The 22566-nt window shown below is 44.0% G+C and overlaps 1 protein-coding gene across 1 annotated transcript in view; it reads right to left on the bottom strand.

Moving 5' to 3' along the window:
• TENM2 (teneurin transmembrane protein 2) overlaps positions 1–22566 on the bottom strand; it is a 3034822-nt gene that overhangs the window by 1323681 nt on the left and 1688575 nt on the right. The window contains exon 7 of the mRNA XM_044277356.1: positions 15135–15343. Coding sequence (XP_044133291.1) covers positions 15135–15343 — 209 coding nt within the window. The remainder of the gene's footprint in view (positions 1–15134; positions 15344–22566) is intronic.

Genomic DNA, 22566 nt, shown 5'->3' with positions numbered 1-22566 from the left:
CCTAAAAAATTATAAATAAACTTGGACTGGGAATACTAGGGCCACAACCATCGCTGCCCTCAGTCAAAGGGAGGCCACAGATGTCAGCCCTTGCCTGGTCTGGGCCCAACTACTTAGTAGAATACCCCTACCTCGCTTATCCCCATTGTCTCCTGTAAATATAAAGTAGTCTTATCATACTTTGTATGAATAACACCCCCCATGCCATTAAACCTCAATGTAATCCGCATATATAGAGCAGCTCCCCAGGTGAATGGTCAGGGATTGGTAAGTCCACCCATTGTACATGTAGTCCATATCCGTAACGTATATCCAGTCTATGGAATCCAAACCTAACATACAATCAGTATGATAACATAATTATCCTGCTGGTCGGTTCCTGGGTCACTGTTTCCAAAAAAGATGGTCCATCCTTCGCCTGGCAGCCTTATCTGTTTGTGATAAAAGAAAGGAAAAGAAAATTTATTAATAATCACGATATAATATCGGGTACTTCCACTTAATGTAAAATAAATGAACCCCCAATTTCACATCCCACATGGCGACTTAAAAGAGGGAGCCCACTTTGAACTCCCGATTGAGCCCTTTGGCTCAATAGTGTCCAGTTCAAAGATCCATCTGAGTTCCAGTAGTTTCAATAGTCGTTCCCGATCGCCACCTTTCTGTGGTAAGGGAACGCCATTGATGACTCTTAACCTCAACTGCGCAACATTGTGTCTACATCTATAAAAGTGTTCTGGGACCAGGAGTTCACCTTCCAAATTTTCTGACTGATTCTCCATCTTTGTAAATAATTTCCAGATGGAGTACCTGTGCTGGTTAATCCTCAATTTGCAGGCCTGAGTGGTCTCACCCACATAGATGAGACCACACGGGCACTGCAATGTGTAGATTACATAATCAGAGGAACATGTGTCAAAACCCTTTATCTCATATTTCTTTCCAGTATGAGGATGAAAGAAAGTTTACAGGAGTTTCATGACTACCTTAACAGCATCCATACGCAACTGAAGTTTACTAGAGTGGACTCGATACACTCTTTACAATTCCTAGACACATCAATATATGTGACTTAGAGGGGTCTTCAAACAGACATCTTTGTAAAACCAACAGACCGAAATAATATGTTGCGTTTTGACAGTGCTCATCCTAAAAATATGTTCAGTTCTCTCCCATATAGCCAACTCCTCAGGGTGAGACGTATCATCTCGAATGAAGACATTGTAGACAATAGATTGCAGGCAATGAGTTCTAAATTTGTAGCCAGGCAATACCCAAGAAAGTTGGTCAAGAGACATCTTGACAAAGTTAGGCAACAGACATGGGCACATCTGCTGACTACGACCAGAACAAAGTCTGAGAATAGGAGGTTACCCTTTGTGTCTACCCATTCAGTTCTAAGCAAACAAATAGCTGGTACGCTCAGACGTAATTGGCAGATCCTAACACACTCTTTTCCACACATTGTGGAGTTTCAGACACCACCGCTTATGTCCTATAGGAGGTCCAAAACTTTGGGGGACGAGTTAGTACACTCCTTCCTGCAGAGGCCCGACACGTCATGCATCTCCAGAAAGGGTTGCTATCCCTGCCTCAATTGCTGAAACTGCAATAATGTACTGAAGGGTCAAACTTTCTTTCATCCTCATACTGGAAAGAAATATGAGATAAAGGGTTTTTACACATGTTCCTCTGATTATGTAATCTACACATTGCAGTGCCCGTGTGGTCTCATCTATGTGGGTGAGACCACTCAGGTCTGCAAATTGAGGATTAACCAGGTACTCCATCTGGAAATTATTTACAAAGATGGAGAATCAGTCTGAAAATTTGGAAGGTGAACTCCCGGTCCCAGAACACTTTTATAGATGTAGACACAATGTTGCGCAGTTGAGGTTCAGAGTCATTGATGGTGTTCCCTTACCACAGAGAGGTGGCGATCGGGAACGACTATTGAAACGACTGGAACTCAGATGGATCTTTGAACTGGACACTATTGAGCCAAAAGGGCTCTATCGGGAGTTCAAAGTGGGCTCCCTCTTTTAAGTCGCCACGTAGGATGTGAAATTGGGGGTTAATTTATTTTACATACATTAAGTGGAAGTAACCGATATTGTATTGTGATTATTAATAAATTTTCTTTTCCTTTCTTTTATCACAAACAGATAAGGCTGCCATGTGAGGTTTGGGCGAAGGATGGACCATCTTTTTTGGAAACAGTGACCCAGGAACCGACCAGGAGGATAATTATGTTATCATACTGATTGTATGTTAGGTTTGGATTCCATAGACTGTATATATGTTGCGGATATGGACTACATGTACAATGGGCGGACTTACCAATCCCTGACCATTCACCTGGGGAGCTGCTCTATATATACGGATTACATTGAGGTTTAATGGCACGGGGTGTTATTCATACAAAGTATGATAAGACTACTTTATATTTACAGGAGACAATGGGGATAAGCGGGGTAGGGGTCTTCTACTAAGTAGTTGGGCCCAGACCAGGCAAGGGCTGACATCTGTGGCCTCCCTTTGACTGAGGGCGGCAATGGTTGTGGCCCTAGTATTCCCAGTCCAAGTTTATTTATAATTTTTTAGGTGTGTCACACGGATATATCCCCCAGGTATTCACTTGTGGGGAGTAGGTGGTTGGCTACCTAATACCGTGAAATACACAGGATCTCACCCTATATGCCACTTTGGAATAATCCCTCTTGAAAACATATTGTCGGCATGTTTGCATTTTTGGAGCAGCCCCTAGGTTTTATACAAGGGTTTTTCTTAAGATCATCATATGGTGCTACACATTTCCGCTATACGTATACCCAGTGGGGAACTTAACCATAATGCTGATAAGATTGAGTTGTTTTTGATACCCTGCAGGGAATGGTTCCTTCGTCGCTGTTGAATGAAATTATATTTTGATTAATTGATTCTACCAGTCTGGGATTGTACCCGTGGTGATCGGCGTCCGAACATTTAGATATACGCATCCGAATTAGCATTAGTTAAAGAGGTCCATACAGTACAATATATTATTTTTGCAGGACCTGTGGTTACCATGACACTGACTGGACGCTTAGTTGCGTCACTTGTCATGAGACCAGTGGGGGCGTTACCGATCATGTGACCGCTGTGACGGGCATGTGAATCTCGTTTGGATACTCGCGCAACCGCAGTTACATGCGGAAGACGCCGAACACCGCGGACTCATGACAGTATGGGAGCCTTCGTACGAACACTTGGTATGCTAATTTTAATTGATTATGGATATTGGACTATATGATTGTCTGTACCTGTGAGGGGGAGGGTCTGTTGTTTGGAGCACACCCACTAATTCATTGGTATGGCTATGTACCCCTACAAAATGTAGTGTGAGTCACTTGTAAACTTTCATGTTACTTGATAAAGACTGTATTGTCGAAACGTTGCTGCTGTTATTTTGGCGAAATAAAGAACACTGAACATGGAAGCTATTAGAGTGCCGTGACCTTCTTCATTTCTTCATGGTAATTTTGGGGGCCTCTGAGGCCGAGGCCTGACGCCACGAGCACCACCGCAAGCTTTTGAGTTGATCCAAGTAAGTGGTGCTGTCCTACCATATTTTTTTCTGATTTATCATACCTTCACTCCAGAATTTTGATCTCAAAAAGAGGGCTTTTGTGACTTTTTGCACTCACTTTAATTTGAGAGACTTGCATTTTTACACCACTCACTCCAGTTTTGTAATGTGGGTGGGAAAGTGGGTTTGGTTAGCTATGTTAATGAGTTTCACCCCAGATTTATCATTGAGCTTTTTAAAAAATGTCACAAAAAAGTTGCAGTCTCACTCCAGGAGGAGGGTGGAGTAGGAAAACTGGATTGGCTTTTCTAAACAATAGTGTTAGGTCTAAGGATTAGTCAAATTTATCAATTAAAATGAGACATTTGATATAAAGTATTCCAACGCAGACTCAAGCAAAACTGACTTTACATTTTCCTGTCATGAGAAATCCACCCCTTCCCCCCATATCTCTAGCTCCTACCAATCCCAAGATATAAGAAGCTAAAACAGCCCACCCCTTCTTAACCTCCTCACGACCGCCGTACGCAGGATTGCGTCTTCGCGGCGGTCGTGCTGCTCTGGGTGGACGCGCCGGTGCGTCCTCTCGCGAGACGTGAGATTTCCGGGTATGCCGGCCCGCGCATGCGCATCGCGGGCCGGCAAAATTCAAAGAAGAACTTCGTCATCAACCTGCCGGCCACGATCATTGGCTGGCAGGTTGATGATTTTCAAAAAAACGAATCAGCAGCCAGATAACCCATAATATTAGTAAATATGATGGGGTTATATGGCTGCTGTGCTCCTCTGCTCCTTCTTTTGGTCGGTTGGTTCCAGGAGAGGAGCAGAGGAGCACATCATTACTGTGAGTACCCACTACAGTACACTTAGCCCCCAGATCACCTCCCAGCACCCAATTAACCCTTTGATCACCCTGTCAATCACTAGTGAAAAGGAAAAAAAGTGATCAGTGCAAACTGTCACTTTTTTTTTTTCACTGGTATTGACCGTTAGGTTTTAGGTATAGTTTAGGTCCCTTGGTTAGGTAGTTAGCGATCAGTTAGCGCCCAGCCCACCGCACCGCAGTCCGTTATTCGCTGATTAGCGTATCGCTAATCAGCATTTGTACTTTTATAGTATCTGAAAGTGATCAAAACTGATCACGGTCAGATCTATAATAGTACTAGTGTCACTTTAGTTCGCCCTCCACCCAAAACGCAGTGTTTGCCCGATCAGGCCTGATCGGTCGCCCACACGTGCGTTTGCCCACGCCCGCCCCACCGCAGTGACAAAAAATTATTTTTTTTTTTGATCACTGCACATTCACTTTACACGCACTGCGGCGATAAAAAAATCAGTTTTGATATTTTTTATCAACCGCAGCGGCCTCCGGTACTTCGCTAGGCTCCCCTTTGTAAGACAGGCTTGCTTTTTTTTTCTTGGGTAGTCTCAGGGAATACCCCGAAATTTAGTTGCCCACATGTCTAACAGGGGGTATTCTTCTGAAGAGGCCTACAGGCTTCTGACCCAGTCGGATGAGGAGTGGGAACCCTCATCTGATGAATCCAGCGGGTCAGAATACGAACCTGTAGAAAGCAGTGGCTCTCTGACCCAAAGTTCGGACGAGGAGGCTGAGGTCCCTGATAGCAGCAGGCGTACCCGGCCCCGTGTCGCTAGACCGCAGGTTGCGCAGGATCCGCTTCAAGAGCAGCAGAGTGGGGCTGGTGCTGTCGGATTACGTGGTGAGGCATACACCAGCAGCCCAGCCCTTCCTGGACCTAGTACCAGCACTGCCGTACAACCTGGTGAAGTAGCGAGCACCAGAAGGGCAGTTGAAGCTGGTACGGTGGCACGTGCAGTAGTGACCCCGTCGCAGCCACCGCAAAGACGTGCCCGTAGAGCCCCTAGAATCCCAGAGGTGCTGGCAAACCCTGATTGGCAGTCCCCAACTTCCGCCGCACCCGTAGTTTTCCCTTTCACTGCCCAGTCTGGAGTTCGGGTTGAGACAGCTCAGATCGGTTCGGCCCTGGGATTTTTTGAGCTGTTCTTGACTGCGGAGCTTTTAGACTTAGTTGTGGCCGAAACAAACAGATATGCCACACAATTTATAACCGCTAACCCGGGAAGCTCTTATGCCCAGTCTTTCCGGTGGAAACCAGTCCAAGTTTCCGAAATTAAAACTTTTCTGGGCCTCCTCCTCAACATGGGCCTGACAAAAAAACATGAATTGCGGTCATATTGGTCCACGAACCCAATTCATCACATGCCCATGTTCTCTGCTGCTATGTCCAGGACACGATTTGAGACCATCCTGCGTTTCCTGCACTTTAGTGATAACAGCACCTCCCGTCCCAGAGGCCACCCTGCTTTTGACCGGCTCCACAAAATTCGGCCCCTCATAGACCATTTCAACCTGAAATTTGCAGATATTTATACCCCAGAGCAAAACATCTGCATAGACGAGTCCCTAATACATTTTACCGGGCGCCTTGGCTTCAAACAATACATCCCAAGCAAGCGCGCCCGGTATGGGGTCAAATTGTATAAGCTCTGTGAAAGGGCCACAGGCTATACCCACAAATTTCGGGTCTATGAGGGAAAAGATCAGACCCTGGAGCCGGTCGGTTGCCCTGACTACCTGGGGAGCAGTGGGAAGACAGTTTGGGACTTGGTGTCACCCTTATTCGGCAAGGGGTACCATCTTTATGTGGACAATTTTTACACAAGTGTGGCCCTCTTTAGGCATTTGTTTCTAGAACGGATTGGCGCCTGTGGTACCGCGCGAACTAGTCGCGCGGGCTTCCCCCAACGGCTCGTTACCACCCGTCTTGCAAGGGGGCAGAGGGCCGCACTGTGTAACGAAGAACTGCTCGCGGTGAAATGGAGAGACAAGCGTGACGTTTACATGCTCTCCTCCATTCACGCAGACACGACAATACAAATTGAGCGAGCAACCCGTGTCATTGAAAAGCCCCTCTCAGTCCACGACTATAACCTCCACATGGGAGGGGTCGACTTCAATGACCAGATGTTGGCTCCGTATTTAGTTTCCCGACGCACCAGACGCTGGTATAAGAAGGTGTCTGTATATTTAATTCAATTGGCTCTGTACAATAGTTTTGTTCTCTACAGTAAGGCTGGGAGAACTGGATCCTTCCTCAAATTTCAGGAAGAGATCATCGCGAACCTCCTGTATCCAGGAGGTTCCGTGGCCCCATCCACCAGTGTAGTTAGCCGTCTACACGAGCGACACTTCCCCAGTGTCGTTGCTGGTACCTTCAAACCGACCGCCACCCCGAAAAAAATGTCGTGTCTGTAGCAGGAGTGGAATAAGGCGTGACACCCGCTATTTCTGTCCTGACTGTCCGGACCACCCTGCCCTATGCTTTGGAGAGTGTTTCCGGAAGTACCACTCACAGGTACACTATTAGCATAGGGATCATCTCACCGGGATAGGCACACAGGGCTATTAGGGCCCATTCACTCACAGCTGCTGCAAACGTCTCCTTTCACATGGGACAAAGTGCATAACGCACTTCGCCACATCTTTGGGCGATTTGCGCTTTGCACATTGACCCATGGGGAAGGAGAGGTTTGTTCTATAAAGGTAAAAAAACAAAACAAAAAAAAAAAAAAAAAAAAAGGTAAGCAAACAGGTTAATGTTTAGTTCCAAAAGTTAAAGTTACATGTTCTGTTCCAAAGTTAATAAAATTATTGCGTTGTGGCTTGGTTTTTTCATTTTTTTTTGTCTTTTTACCTTCCAGGTGGACCAACCGATCTACTAGCTGCAGCACCGATGTGCATTCTGACAGAAGCATTGCGCTGCTGTCAGATTACACGCAAGTTGGTGTATGCGGCGCTGCAAGACGGGATTTTCTCCTCTGCAGTGACAGATACGTTTGCCGAGGCATACAAGCTGAGGAGGAGGCGGCGTTCCTATGCTTTGGCAAGCACTTTGTATGTATATATATATATATATATATATATATATATATATATATATATAAAAAAAAATCCCGGCAATGATTTATTCATCCACATCGATTGATGCGAATGGAGAAATCTGGTTTGCCAGGGCATACGAGCTAAGTGGGTATGGATGTAGGGCGGAGCTCCTATGTCCTGGCAGACGCCTTTCCCCTCCATTTTTTTTTTTTTGGCAGAGATTTTTTCATCCACATTGATCGATGCGAATGAAGAAATCTGTGCCGTTCATTTTTTTCTTTCAGCCCAGAGGCTGAACGGAAAAAAAAATCTCATTACCTGTATGCTCAATATAAGGAGAATAGCAGAAACTCCTAATGCTGGCCATACATGTAATGATTGCGGAGACCCTCAAATGCCAGGGCAGTACAAACACCCCACAACTGACCCCATTTTGGAAAGAAGACACCCCAAGGTATTTGCTGAGGGGCATATTGAGTCCATGAAAGATTGAAATTTTTGTCCTAAGTTAGCGGAAAGTGAGACTTTGTGAGAAAAAACAAAAAAAAATCAATTTCCGCTAACTTATGCGAAAAAAAATGAACTTGCCAGGCCCCTCATTGGATACCTTGGGGTGTCTTCTTTCCAAAGTGGGGTCACATGTGGGGTATTTATACTGCCCTGGCTTTTTAGGGGCCCTAAAGCGTGAGAAGAAGTCTGGGATCCAAATGTCTAAAAATGCCCTCCTAAAAGGAATTTGGGCACCTTTGCGCATCTAGGCTGCAAAAAAGTGTGACACATCTGGTATCGCCGTACTCAGAAGAAGTTGGGGAATGTGTTTTGGGGTGTCATTTTACATATACCCATACTGGGTGAGATAAATATCTTGGTCAAATGCCAACTTTGTATAAAAAAATGGGAAAAGTTGTCTTTTGCCAACATATTTCTCTCACCCAGCATGGGTATATGTAAAATGGACACCCCAAAACACATTCCCCAACTTCTCCTGAGTACGGCGATACCAGATGTGTGACACTTTTTTGATGCCAAGGTGGGCAAAGGGGCACATATTCCAAAGTGCACCTTTCGGATTTTGCAGGCCATTTTTTACACATTTTGATTGCAAAGTACTTCTCACACATATGGGCCCCTAAATTGCCAGGGCAGTATAACTACCCCACAAGTGACCCCATTTTGGAAAGAAGACACCCCAAGGTATTCTGTGAGGGGCATGGTGAGTTCCTAGAATTTTTTATTTTTTGTCGCAAGTTAGTGGAATATGAGACTTTGTAAGAAAAAAAAAACAAAAAAAAACACATCATCATTTTCCGCTAACTTGTGACAAAAAAAATTCTAGGAACTCGCAGTGCCCCTCACGGAATACCTTGGGGTGTCTTCTTTCCAAAATGGGGTCACTTGTGGCGTAGTTATACTGCCCTGGCAATTTAGGGGCCCATATGTGTGAGAAGTACTTTGCAATCAAATCTGTAAAAAATGACCGGTGAAATCCGAAAGGTGCACTTTGGAATATGCGCCCCTTTGCCCACCTTGGCATCAAAAAAGTGTCACACATCTGGTATCGCTGTACTCAGGAGAAGTTGGGGAATGTGTTTTGGGGTGTCATTTTACATATACCCATGCTGGGTGAGAGAAATATCTTGGCAAACGACAACTTTTCCAATTTTTTTATACAAAGTTGGCATTTGACCAAGATATTTTTCTCACCCAGCATGGGTATATGTAAAATGACACCCCAAAACACATTCCCCAACTTCTCCTGAGTACGGCGATACCACATGTGTGACACTTTTTTGCTGCCAAGGTGGGCAAAGGGGCGCATATTCCAAAGTGCACCTTTCGGATTTCACCGGTCATTTTTACACATTTTGATTGCAAAGTTCTTCTCACACATTTGGGCCCCTAAATTGCCAGGGCAGTATAACTACCCCACAAGTGACCCCATTTTGGAAAGAAGACACCCCAAGGTATTCTGTGAGGGGCATGGTGAGTTCCTAGAATTTTTTATTTTTTGTCGTAAGTTAGTGCAATATGAGACTTTGTAAGAAAAAAAAATAAAAATCATCATCATTTTCCGCTAACTTGTGACAAAAAATAAAAAGTTCTATGAACTCACTATGCCCATCAGCGAATACCTTAGGGTGTCTACTTTCCGAAATGGGGTCATTTGTGGGGGGTTTCTACTGTTTGGGCATTGTAGAACCTCAGGAAACATGACAGGTGCTCAGAAAATCAGAGCCGTTTCAAAAAGCGGAAATTCACATTTTTGTACCATAGTTTGTAAATGCTATAACTTTTACCCAAACCATTTTTTTTTTTGGCCAAACATTTTTTTTTTATCAAAGACATGTAGAACTATAAATTTAGCGAAAAATTTATATATGGATGTCGTTTTTTTTGCAAAATTTCACAGCTGAAAGTGAAAAATGTCATTTTTTTGCAAAAAAATCGTTACATTTTGATTAATAACAAAAAAAGTAAAAATGTCAGCAGCAATAAAATACCACCAAATGAAAGCTCTATTAGTGAGAAGAAAAGGAGGTAAAATTCATTTTGGTGGTAAGTTGCATGACCGAGCGATAAACGGTGAAAGGAGTGTAGTGCCGAAGTGTAAAAAGTGGCCTGGTCATGAAGGGGGTTTCACCTAGCGGGGCTGAAGTGGTTAAAGGGAGTCTGTCACCTTTTTTTATGCCAATATAACAAAGAGCACTGCCCCATAGAACATTGCATACACATCCCAAGCATACCTATGTGCACTTTTTGCCTTTAATCCATGTCTGCTGGAAAACAGCTCCTAAGTGCCCAGCTGTGCTGCTCCAAGTGCCCAAAGCAAACCAGACTGAAGAGGGGAGGGCTGCTTTAGTTGCTCATATATTGGGATTGGTAGCAGCTAGAAATATGAACCTGACCTTGTTTGACAGCTGGCATTCTGGCTGTTAGAAATCAGGAAGTCAGGAGTGAAAGCTGTTTTTACTTTCACTTTCAAATGGACACCTGGGAGCTGTATAACAGCAGAATAAAAGTGCTTTTCCTGGACATGGAATAAAGGCACAAAGTGCACAGGTATGTTTGGGATATGTATGCAATCTTCTATGGGGCAGTGCTCTTAGTTATATTGGTGAAAATTCCCTGACAGACTCCCTTTAAGTCTGGTTTGCTTTGGGCACTTGGAATAGCAAAGCCTGCCCAGCTGGGAACTTTGGAGCAGTTTTTAAGCAGAATGCTTTCCCTGGACATAGAATAAAGGCACAAAGTACACAGGCATAAGTTTGAAATGCATTTGCCATCTTCTATGGCGCAATGCTATTATATTGGTGAAAATGAAAAATACTAGTCCAAAATCTTATTCAAGGATTCTCCATAGCGTTAAAGTGTTGGTTTGGGGAGCTTTGGAGGAAATAATCTCATAGTAGGTTGACAACTTGTGTTTTACACTTGAGAATGCTTTTTTCTGAATTTGTGTATCTGAACGCACATAAGACATTAGGCCCAAATCTGTTAGTGGCCCCAATACTGCATTATTTACAAAGTTCAGTTGTCAGTAGCAATGTCTTCAGTGTGTTTGTGGAAAGGGAATGATATTTTATGGTGTGTCAGTTTTTTTAGTTCCAGAAAACAGACTTGCAAACTGTTTAATACTTTGTGTGACTGTATACATTAATCCAGAAAATGTCAGAAATATGGAAGCATTCCAAACAAGACCCAGAGCCAGGCCTTGTCCTTCCAGAGACAGAATTTGGGCAGTAGGAGCACCAGCAATCGGAGAAGAAATAGAAGTACCAGTAGTCCACAGTTTTCTCTGGCTTTGGAAAGGTGCAACATTATCATTGGGATGGCTCACTCCTCCACTCAGTCACAGCAGGATGATGTAGAGATGACTTCTGAGTCTGACACCTTGCCTAGGGGGTCACAGCATTTCTAATGCTCCTCCTCCTTGCAGCATCAGAGAAGCTTTGCTGACTCCACTCTGTCTTCACTGCCCCTTCCTAGTGGAACACCTTCCTTTTTCCTAAGAAGTGAAACAAAACTCCACCATACCCTATGGCAAAAATTCAAGGGAGTCTCCCTGTTGACTTGTGTGAGAGCAGTCAGCATTTGGACTTCTCTGAGGAGAAAATTCAGGAGGAGGCTGGGTACCCCATTCATAGCTGAGTTGGTTGTAGTAATAGTGGCACTTGTAGCCATGGTATTGGTGGTGGGGGCAGCAACAGTGGCAGTCGGGGCAAATATAGAGCAGGGGAGGGAGCACAAGGGGTCTGATAAAACTGTCAGGACTCTGATGATGATTGTATGTTGGACAGGACCTAGGAGCTGGATCGGGGTGCTGAGGAGGAGGGTGGTGGCAGCGGCATCAATAAAGAGTAGAGGCAAGGTACCTCCCAGATAACTGCCAGGGCCATATCTGCTTTAGGGTCTGTTGATACTGCTGACATGGAGGTGCACTAGGCCCAAAATGTGCCAAAGCTAGGCAAGCTTGGCTGTCTTTTTTGCAGTTTTTCTCCATCCTGCTCTGTGCAAGCTCTGCAAGAACAACCTGTGGGCAGCCAAACACAAACATAGGCACCACAGCTCTATTGAATCACATGAGGCTGCATCACTCTATTCCATGGCAAAAAAAGCTGTGTCTGTCAGCTACCGCTACAAGAGTTTCCTCCTTCCTCCAGTCTTCTTTCTGGAAGTCATGCCACATCCATGGGCATTACGATGTTTTTAACATCGTCATCATTTGCTTTTCCCTCTCAAACTTCTCCTTCGGTCAGCCTTCAGTCATCTGTAATAAATGTGTGGCCAGGAAACAACTCTACCTGCCTAGCAAACCGCTGGTGCACAAACTTAATTTCCATCTGGCCATGTTGTGGGATGCAGTCGCTGCTGTACCGTATAGCCTCACTTGAAGCTAGCCTTCATTATTTCTCCCAAAAAGCCATCCATGCCTTGTACTCTCATGTGGTGGAGAACCTGAGCCACTCCTTGCGATTGTCGCTGTGCGGCAAGGTGCATGCCACGGGGGACACCTGGAACAGCTATTACAGGCAAGTATAGTATATTCTTTTTATGCCTCACTGGGTCAATGTTTTTTTTGTAGCAGTAGTGAGGCAGAACCCCTGCAGCAAGGCCAGGTCTCTTTGACCCTCTCACAATTGTGTCAGCCTGATGCCCACACCAGGCAGTTATCCATCTCCTTTACCTCTTCCTCCATGGACATGCTCCCATCCCCAACAGTAGCGTTTGCTCTCACTATTCAGTTAAGATGGCCGCCACTGCCCTAACCCTGAGGCTAATCCTGCCTGCCCTCACTAGCCAGTAACAATAGCCCCCCAAAAGTGTCAGTAACCAGAGCCCTCCCCCCTAAAGGGTTAATCTCCTGCAGCACATGTCCTCTTACCACATGTTGCTTTCATTTATACACTGAGCAGATGGCATATCTCCCTTCTCTGCTCTGCGCTGATTCAACTCCACTTCTCCAGCTCTGCTGAGTGAGGGAGCGTCTGCCAAGCGCAGGGACAGGGAGAAGTGCACACAGCCCAGGCACTGTTATCAGCTGCTGGGGAGGACCTGGCTTTAATCATTTACTTACGCATGCTGCGGGCTTCTGCGTCCTTCGTCCTTCAACAGAGGACGGTCCATGCCTAGCAACCCTATTTTAAGCACAGGTAAAAGTACGCAGTACAGGGAACAAAACTGTGGATTTAAGGGGTTATTGAATACACAGTGAAAAGTGAAAATAGGGCCACCAAGGAGATATTAATCACCACAATCCAATACTCCAAAAAATAATACAACAGTTATACTTTAAGGAGGATGAGCAAGAGGATGATCGTGACAATGGCAATGGCCATGACACCCAATTGTCTAATTGAGGGTGGAGCCATAAAGAACTGACTCCTCAGGCATGCTGTCCAGAATGTAGATCTATATGCTAGCTTGCTTACGCACTGATAGCCACACTGATATTTACTGAATAGCAATGCTTTTAGACCATTGCTATCAAAGCAAAATGAGGTAAGGTTTTCCTTCCTCTGAAAGGGAAGCAAAATACTGTGTAAATGGCTTGCCGCAGCTTTTGGTGAGCAGACACCTGCCGCCAGAGTGTCTGAAAGGGAAACCCCTCTCCATCGCCATCGCAAGCAGCAGAAGACGCAGCTAGTTCAGTCTCCTCGACATAATGGAGCAGTTTTTTCATGTGCTGTGCCAAGACGAAGCAAATCAGCAAGTCAAGACCTCCTGCCTCAACACCCAGGTTCAGGTCTTCCTACACTCTAGCCCGTCTCTGGCACATATCCTATTCCCTGACCCCATGGACTTCTGGGCAGGCAAACTGGAACAGTGGCCCAAACTGTCACATTATGTAAAATGGACAAGAATAGGACATGCTCAATTTTTTTCCATGGCTACCAAATGGAGATATGTATGTGGACAGAACATAGTGAGCTGTCCACATCTTTTGCAATCTTATTGAAGTGAATGGGTCTGCACCCAACCCACAAAAAATGCGAATCAGATGTGGACAAAAGACACACGTGCATGATTCCTTACTGAGAGACTTATTGGCTTGATAGGTCATCAGTATCTGATTGGTGGAGGTCCGACACCCAGGACCTGTGCTGATCAGCTGTTTGAGAAGGCAGCAGTGCTTGATAAGATCCAAGAAGGCAGCGGCACTAACAAGAGAGCCGCTACCTTCTTAAATCAGATGATCAGCTGAGGTCCCGGGTGCCTGACCCCCCACTAATCAGAAACTGATCACCTATCCAGAGAATATGTCGTCGGTATAAAAATCCAGAAAATCCATTTAAGGGCATATGACTATATGGTTTTCATACAAATTTTTATCAATCAATAACCCAATTATCAGATATTAATTTCAGATGACTTTGTTCAAAAACTTTAGTATGTCCTAATCATACTGTATGAAATGAATAAAAAAAACTTTAAATCTGTAGTCACATATTGGTGCATTTAGAGACCTCAATCACAGGGATCACATATAATATACAAAACAGACATCATTTGCTTTTTTCAGACTGCTAAATACATACAGTCATGTGTAAAGTGATGACACACAGAGGGCAAAAGTACACATAAAAACATGAACAGACCCTTCACTAAATCAAATGTTCATGGTGGAAAATGGTGTGGATTTTATTCCAGGGAATTTTCCATCTGAATTGTAATGATGGTGAATAAATATAGAAATCAATGGGGAAAATATTTAAAAAGAAACTGAGACAGAAATTGATGTATTGCAGATTACAAAATTCCACACTGATGGTCAATTTCTGCACGGAAAATGTATGCAGCGTGTGGATGAGAGTGTTATGTCATTTCCTTTATTAATACTATGGATTTTATGGCTGGTAATCCATAACAAAATCTGAATGTAACACCTGCAGATTTTGACAGATTGTGTCAAAAGCACAATGAACACAGGGGGCAGGCATCGTCATTCTATATTTTGTGCTGTTCTAAAACAATGACATTTTACTTCTTGCTACAGAATTTGAGGCTTTTTGAGGCTTTATTGTGATGTTTATCTTAAGATATCAAAATGATTTTAAGAATTTGACAGCAACCATTGCATTCACAACAGATATGTCACACTTATATTTCGTAGATAGATTAAAGATCTCTTATTATTAATACCTGAGCATGTGATGGAGGCAAACCTCTTCGTATGTAAACTCCAAACAAGGCATCTTTTCCTAATGATATATTAAATTTCAAGAACTGCGGCTGGGAAACATGGATATGAGATCGCCAAAACACTCCTGCTGGTACTTCTTGGGTAATCCGACGGCCAATTTCCACTTCTCCGTTATCTATGCTGCTATTTTTTGTACTAGTCCAAGTTCCTGGAGGATAAAACAATTATTTTATTGTATATCTCAATTTGGACTGTATGATAAAAGGGACAATGCAGTCTGCATTAATGAGAGCATCATACATTATTTCTAGGAAATAAGTCCTCAAGGATTTTTTATATGCATTACCTTGACTTTGATCTTGACTTATTACCTCTGAAGGAGAATTTGGAATGGTTCTCTTCCCATCAAATTGAACTTGAGTATATGCTCATCAAAACCAACCTTTACTAAACACATCAAAGTTCCCAAGCATCTAATCATAAACAATACTATACCGTATCTACAAAATAGAGCTGCAATTTAGGCAAATGCAAAATATGAAAGCTAGAACATCCATAATTTTCTGCAACCACACATAGTTATTATTATTTTTTATTAGCATACTATTTCACATTTTGAGCAATCTTAAGAATCAGTAATGACTAAACAGATGAAAATAGTTTAAATAGGTTGTCAAACCAATATAGTTGGTCTCATGGCTTGGTCTTATGTCCTTTAGATAATGTTTTTAATTCAGAAGATGGCTTCAAATTAACATGAAGGCAAGAAGAATGTGTAAGGCCTCTTTCACACTTGCGTTGTCCGGATCCAGCGTGTACTCCACTTGCTGGAATTACACGCCGGATCCGGAAAAACGCAAGTGTACTGAAAGCATTTGAAGATGGATCCGTCTTCAAAATGCTTTCAGTATTACTATGGCACCCAGGACGCTATTAAAGTCCTGGTTGCCATAGTAGGAGCGGGGGCGCGGTATACTTACAGTCCGCGCGGCTCCCGGGGTGCTCCAGAGTGACGTCAGAGCGCCCCATGCGCATGGATCATGTGATCCATGCGATCACGTCATCCATGTGCGTGGGGCGCCCTGACATCACTCTGGAGCGCCCCGGGAGCCGCACGGACGGTAAGTATGCTGCTCCCCCGCTCCCAGCTACACTTTACCATGGCTGCCAGGACTTTAGCGTCCCGGCAGCCATGGTAACCACTCTAAAAAAGCTAAACGTCGGATCCGGTAATGCGCCGAAACGACGTTTAGCTTAAGGCCGGATCCGGATCAATGCCTTTCAATGGGCATTCATTCCTGATCCGGCCTTGCGGCAAGTCTTCAGGATTTTTGGCCGGAGCAAAAAGCGCAGCATGCTGCGGTATTTTCTCCGGCCAAAAAACGTTCCGTTCCGGAACTGAAGACATCCTGATGCACCCTGAACGGATTTCACTCCATTCAGAATGCATTAGGATAATCCTGATCACGATTCTTCCGGCATAGAGCCCCGACAACGGAACTCTATGCCGGAAGACAAAAACGCAAGTGTGAAAGAGCCCTTAATGCTGTACTTTTTTTTAAATATATCAAAACAGATTACACAAAAAAGAATTTTGAGTAAACACTCAGCATAGTTAATAACTTTCCCTCATCCCTATTTCCCCATTACTTATTATGGAGAGATCATTCAGCAAGAACACTTGTGGCTCAAAGGGGATGCGCAATTTCAGTTTATAAATAAGAATGTTGTTAATGCTATTCCAGTATTTTCTAAGTTCTGAACAGGTCCAGATCATATGGAGGTAATCCACACCTAGGATTTCACATCTAGGGCACTTAGATGTATCTCTTAGCCTACATTTATTTAGCCATATAGGGGTAACATATAGTCTATGACAAATATTAAACTGTACTAGAACATGGTTGAAGTTATGGGATAGTGAGCCTAAATTGGCAAAGATATTCCCCCACCCTTCTAATTGTATATTTGGACAATCAAACTCCCAGGCTCTTTGTCCTGGTGACTGTGTATCACAAAACCGTGCCTAAGGCCTCATTCACACGACCGTTGTGTGCATCCGTGGCCGTTGTGCCGTTTTCCGGTTTTTTTCGCGGACCCATTGACTTTCAATGGGTCCGTGGAAAAATCGGAAAATGCACCGTTTTGCAGCCGAGGCCGTGATCCGTGTATCCTGTCCGTCAAAAAAATATGACCTGTCCTATTTTTTTGACGGACAACGGTTCACGGACCCATTCAAGTCAATGGGTCCGTGAAAGAACACGGATGCACACAAGATTGGCATCCGTGTCCGTGATCCGTGGCCGTAGGTTGCTTTCATACAGACGGAGCCGAAGATCCGTCTGCATAAAAGCTTTTTCTGATCTAAGTTTTCACTTCGTGAAAACTCATTTCCGACAGTATATTCTAACACAGAAGCGTTCCCATGGTGATGGGGACGCTTCTAGTTAGAATACACTGCAAACTTTGTACAAGACTGCCCCCTGCTGCCTGGCAGCACCCGATCTCTTATAGGGGGATATGATAGCACAATTAACCCCTTCAGGTGCGGCACCTAAAGGGGTTAATTGTACTATCATATTCCCCTGTAAGAGATCAGAGCTGCCAGGCAGCAGGGGGCAGACCACCCCCCCTCCCCAGTTTGAATATCGTTGGTGGCACAGTGTGCCCCCACCATCAAACCCCCCCTCCCTCCCTCTATTGTATTAAATCGTTGGTGGCACAGTGTGCCAACCACCATCGGCCCCCCTCCCTCCCTCTATTGTATTAAATCGTTGGTGGCACAGTGTGCCAACCACCATCGCCCCCCCCTCCCTCTATAGCAGTAACATTGGTGGCAGTGTGCGGTCTCAACAGTAGAAGATTCATACTTACCTGCTTGCTGCTGCGATGTCTGTGAACGGCCGGGAGCTCCTCCTACTGGTAAGTGACAGTTCTTTAGCAATGCGCCGCACAGACCTTTCACTTACCAGTAGGAGGAGCTCCCGGCCGGACACAGACATCACAGCAGCAAGCAGGTAAGTATGAATCTTCTACTGTTGAGACCGCACACTGCCACCAATGTTACTGCTATAGAGGGAGGGGGGGGGGCATGGTGGTTGGCACACTGTGCCACCAACGATTTAATACAATAGAGGGAGGGAGGGGGGCCGATGGTGGTTGGCACACTGTAACACCAACGATTTAATACAATAGAGGGAGGGAGGGGGGGCCGATGGTGGTTGGCACACTGTGCCACCAACGATTTAATACAATAGAGGGAGGGAGGGAGCGGGGGCCGATGGTGGTTGGCACACTGTGCCACCAACGATTTAATACAATAGAGGGAGGGAGCGGGGGCCGATGGTGGTTGGCACACTGTGCCACCAACGATTTAATACAATAGAGGGAGGGAGGGGGGCCGATGGTGGTTGGCACACTGTGCCACCAACGATTTAATACAATAGAGGGAGGGAGGGGGGGGGGGATGGTGGGGGCACACTGTGTTACCAACGATATTCAAACTGGGGAGGGGGGGGGCTGCCCCCTGCTGCCTGGCAGCCCTGATCTCTTACAGGGGAATATGATAGTACAATTAACCCCTTTAGGTGCCGCACCTAAAGGGGTTAATTGTGCTATCATATCCCTCAGTAAGAGATCGGGTGCTGCCAGGCAGCAGGGGGCAGTCTTGTACAAAGTTTGTAGTGTATTCTAACCTGAAGCGTCCCCATCACCATGGGAACGCCTCTGTGTTAGAATATACTGTCGGATCTGAGGTTCACGAAGTAGCTCATATCCGACAGTATATTCTAACATAGAGGCGTTCCCATGGTGATGGGGACGCTTCAAGTTAAAATATACCATCGGATTGGAGAAAACTCCAATCCGATGGTATAAAAGAACTCCAGACTTTACATTGAAAGTCAATGGGGACGGATCCGTTTGAAATGGCACCATATTGTGTCAACATCAAACTGATCCGTCCCCATTGACTTGCATTGTAATTCAGGACGGATCCGTTTGGCTCCGCACGGATCCGTGGATCCTCCAAAAATCAAGGAAGACCCACGGACGAAAAAACGGTCACGGATCACGGACCCACGGACCCCGTTTTTGCGGACCGTGAAAAAAAACTGTCGTGTGCATGAGGCCTTAAGTAATAGTTTATATATATTTGAAATCTTAATTCTTACAAGTGTCATCCCTATCCAGTCATTTAAAAAACATGAACTATCTATATCCAACATTAATTTATCATCCAAACTAGATAATGCTGAACGCAACTGAAAATACCTAAACCATGAGAGGTTTTCTACATTATGTGATAACTCCATGAACGACTTGATCTCTCTATCCTTGACTACTTGTGAAATGTAAAAAATCCTATTCTTTTGCCAACATTTATCTGCTGCTATACCGTCTAACATCTGTAGATGAACATTATGCCAAAGAGGCGTGAATGTAAGTGAACCCTTTACCCTCAACCATGTTCTAGTAGTAGCCCACATTTTAGAAAGTAATTTTTGGCTACTCAATAGTCCAGATTCCAAAAGAGTAAATATATTATTATATGAGTAACTCCCTACTAAGCTCCTTAAGAGTGGACTATTTGTCCATTCATAACACATCAATAACTGGGCAGCAATAAAGTACCCTTTGAAATAGGGGAGATTTAAACCCCCATATTTATTCCAATGGTTTGCATAGATGTTACAAATTTAACCTGACTCGTTTTCTTCCACACACTAGATCATTAATTATTATTTCCATAAGTTTAAAATATATTTATCTTCTATTCAGGTAGGTGTATTCCTGAGCACATACAGAAATTGTGGCCATTATGATCCGGATGGACAATGGAGGAAATAACCCTAGAGAGCCTTGTGGCCAAAATCCTTGCAAGGAGCTTTACATCTACATTGAGTAGTGAAATCGGTCTATACGATCCCAGATCTGAGGGGTCCTTACCTTTTTTTTGGAATTAACCACTTCAGCCCCGCTAGCTAAAACCCCCTTCATGACCAGGCCACTTTTTACACTTCTGCACTACACTACTTTCACCTTTTATCGCTCGGTCATGCAACTTACCACCCAAATGAATTTTACCTCCTTTTCTTCTCACTAATAGAGCTTACATTTGGTGGTATTTCAATGCTGCTGACATTTTGACTTTTTTTGTTATTAATCGAAATTTAACGATTTTTTTGCAAAAAATGACATTTTTCACTTTCAGCTGTAAAATTTTGCCAAAAAACCGACATCCATATATAAATTTTTCGCTAAATTTATAGTTTTACATGTCTTTGATAAAAAAAAATGTTTGGGCAAAGAAAAAATGGTTTGAGTAAAAGTTATAGCGTTTACAAATTATGGTACAAAAATGTGAATTTCCGCTTTTTGAAGCAGCTCTGACTTTCTGAGCACCTGTCATGATTCCTGAGGTTCTACAATGCCCAAACAGTAGTAAACCCCCACAAATGACCCTGCTGATGGGCATAGTGAGTTCATAGAACTTTTTATTTTTTGTCACAAGTTAGCGGAAAATGATGATGATTATTTTATTTTATTTTTTTCTTACAAAGTCTCATATTCCACTAACTTACGACAAAAATTAAAAAATTCTAGGAACTCGCCATGCCCCTCACAGAATACCTTGGGGTGTCTTCTTTCCAAAATGGGGTCACTTGTGGCATAGTTATACTGCCCTGGCAATTTAGGGGCCCATATGTGTGAGAAGTACTTTGCAATCAAAATCTGTTAAAAATGACCGGTGAAATCCGAAAGGTGCACTTTGGAATGTGGGTCCCATTGCCCACCTAGGCTGCAAAAAAGTGTGACACATCTGGTATCGCCGTACTCAGGAGAAGTTGGGAAATGTGTTTTGGGGTGTCATTTTACATATACCCATGCTGGGTGAGAGAAATATCTTGGTCAAATGCCAACTTTGTATAAAAAAAATTGGAAAAGTTGTCTTTTGCCAAGATATTTCTCTCACACAGCATGGGTATATGTAAAATGACACCCCAAAACACATTCCCCAACTTCTCCTGAGTACGGCGATACCAGATGTGTCACACTTTTTTGCAGCCAAGATGCGCAAAGGTGCCCAAATTCCTTTTAGGAGGTCATTTTTAGACATTTGGATCCCAGACTTCTTCTCACGCTTTAGGGCCCCTAAAAAGCCAGGGCAGTATAAATACCCCACATGTGATCCCACTTTGGAAAGAAGACACCCCAAGGTATTCAATGAGGGGCCTGGTGAGTTTATAGAATTTTTAATTTTTTTTGGCATAAGTTAGCGGAATTTTTTATTTATTTTTTTCCTCACAAAGTCTCACTTTCCGCTAACTTAGGGCAAAAATTTAAATCTTTCATGGACTCAATATGCCCCTCAGCAAATACCTTGGGGTGTCTTCTTTCCAAAATGGGGTCAGTTGTGGGGTGTTTGTACTGCCCTGGCATTTGAGGGTCTCCGCAATCATTACATGTATGGCCAGCATTAGGAGTTTCTGCTATTCTCCTTATATTGAGCATACAGGTAATGAGATTTTTTTTTCCGTTCAGCCTCTGGGCTGAAAGAAAAAAATGAACGGCACAGATTTCTTCATTCGCATCGATCAATGTGGATGAAAAAATCTCTGCCAAAAAAAAAAAGGAGGGGACAGGCGTCTGCCAGGACATAGGAGCTCCGCCCAACATCCATACCCACTTAGCTCGTATGCCCTGGCAAACAAGATTTCTCCATTCACATCAATCGATGTGGATGAATAAATCATTGCCGGGATTTTTTTTTTTTTACCTACAAAGTGTTTGCCAAAGCATAGGAACGCCGCCTCCTCCTCAGCTCGTATGCCTTGGCAAACGTATCTGTTACTGCAGAGTAGAAATCTCGTCTTGCAGCGCCGCATACACCGACTTGCGTGTAATCTGACAGCAGCGCAATGCTTCTGTCAGAATGCACATCAGTGCTGCAGCTGGTCGATCGGTTGGTCCACCTGGAAGGTAAAAAAAAAAAAAACAGGCCGCAACGCAATAATTTTATTAACTTTTGAACAGAATATATAAACTTTAACTTTTTTAACTAAACATTAACCTTTTTGCTTACTGGTGCTTTTTTTTTTTTTTTTTTTTTTTTTTACCTTTTTATAGAACAAATCTCTCCTTCCCCATGGGTCAATGTGCAAAGCGCAAATCGCCCAAAGATGTGGCGAAGTGCGTTATGCACTTTGTCCCAGGGGAAAGGAGAGGTTTGCATCAGCTGTGTGAGTGAATGGGCCCTAATAGCCCTGTGCGCCTGTCCTGGTGAGATGATCCCTATGCTAATAGTGTACCTGTGAGTGGTACTTTACAGAAACACTCTCCAAAGCAAAGGGCAGGGTGGTCAGGACAGTCAGGACAGAAATAGCGGGTGTCAAGCCTTATTCCACTCCTGCTACAGACACAACATCTTTT

This window comes from Bufo gargarizans, chromosome 2 (genome assembly GCF_014858855.1).
Source record: "Bufo gargarizans isolate SCDJY-AF-19 chromosome 2, ASM1485885v1, whole genome shotgun sequence".
NCBI classification, from domain to species: Eukaryota; Metazoa; Chordata; class Amphibia; order Anura; family Bufonidae; genus Bufo; species Bufo gargarizans.
Note: the sequence above shows the minus strand (reverse complement) of the source record. Positions and strands in the feature narration are given on the sequence as shown.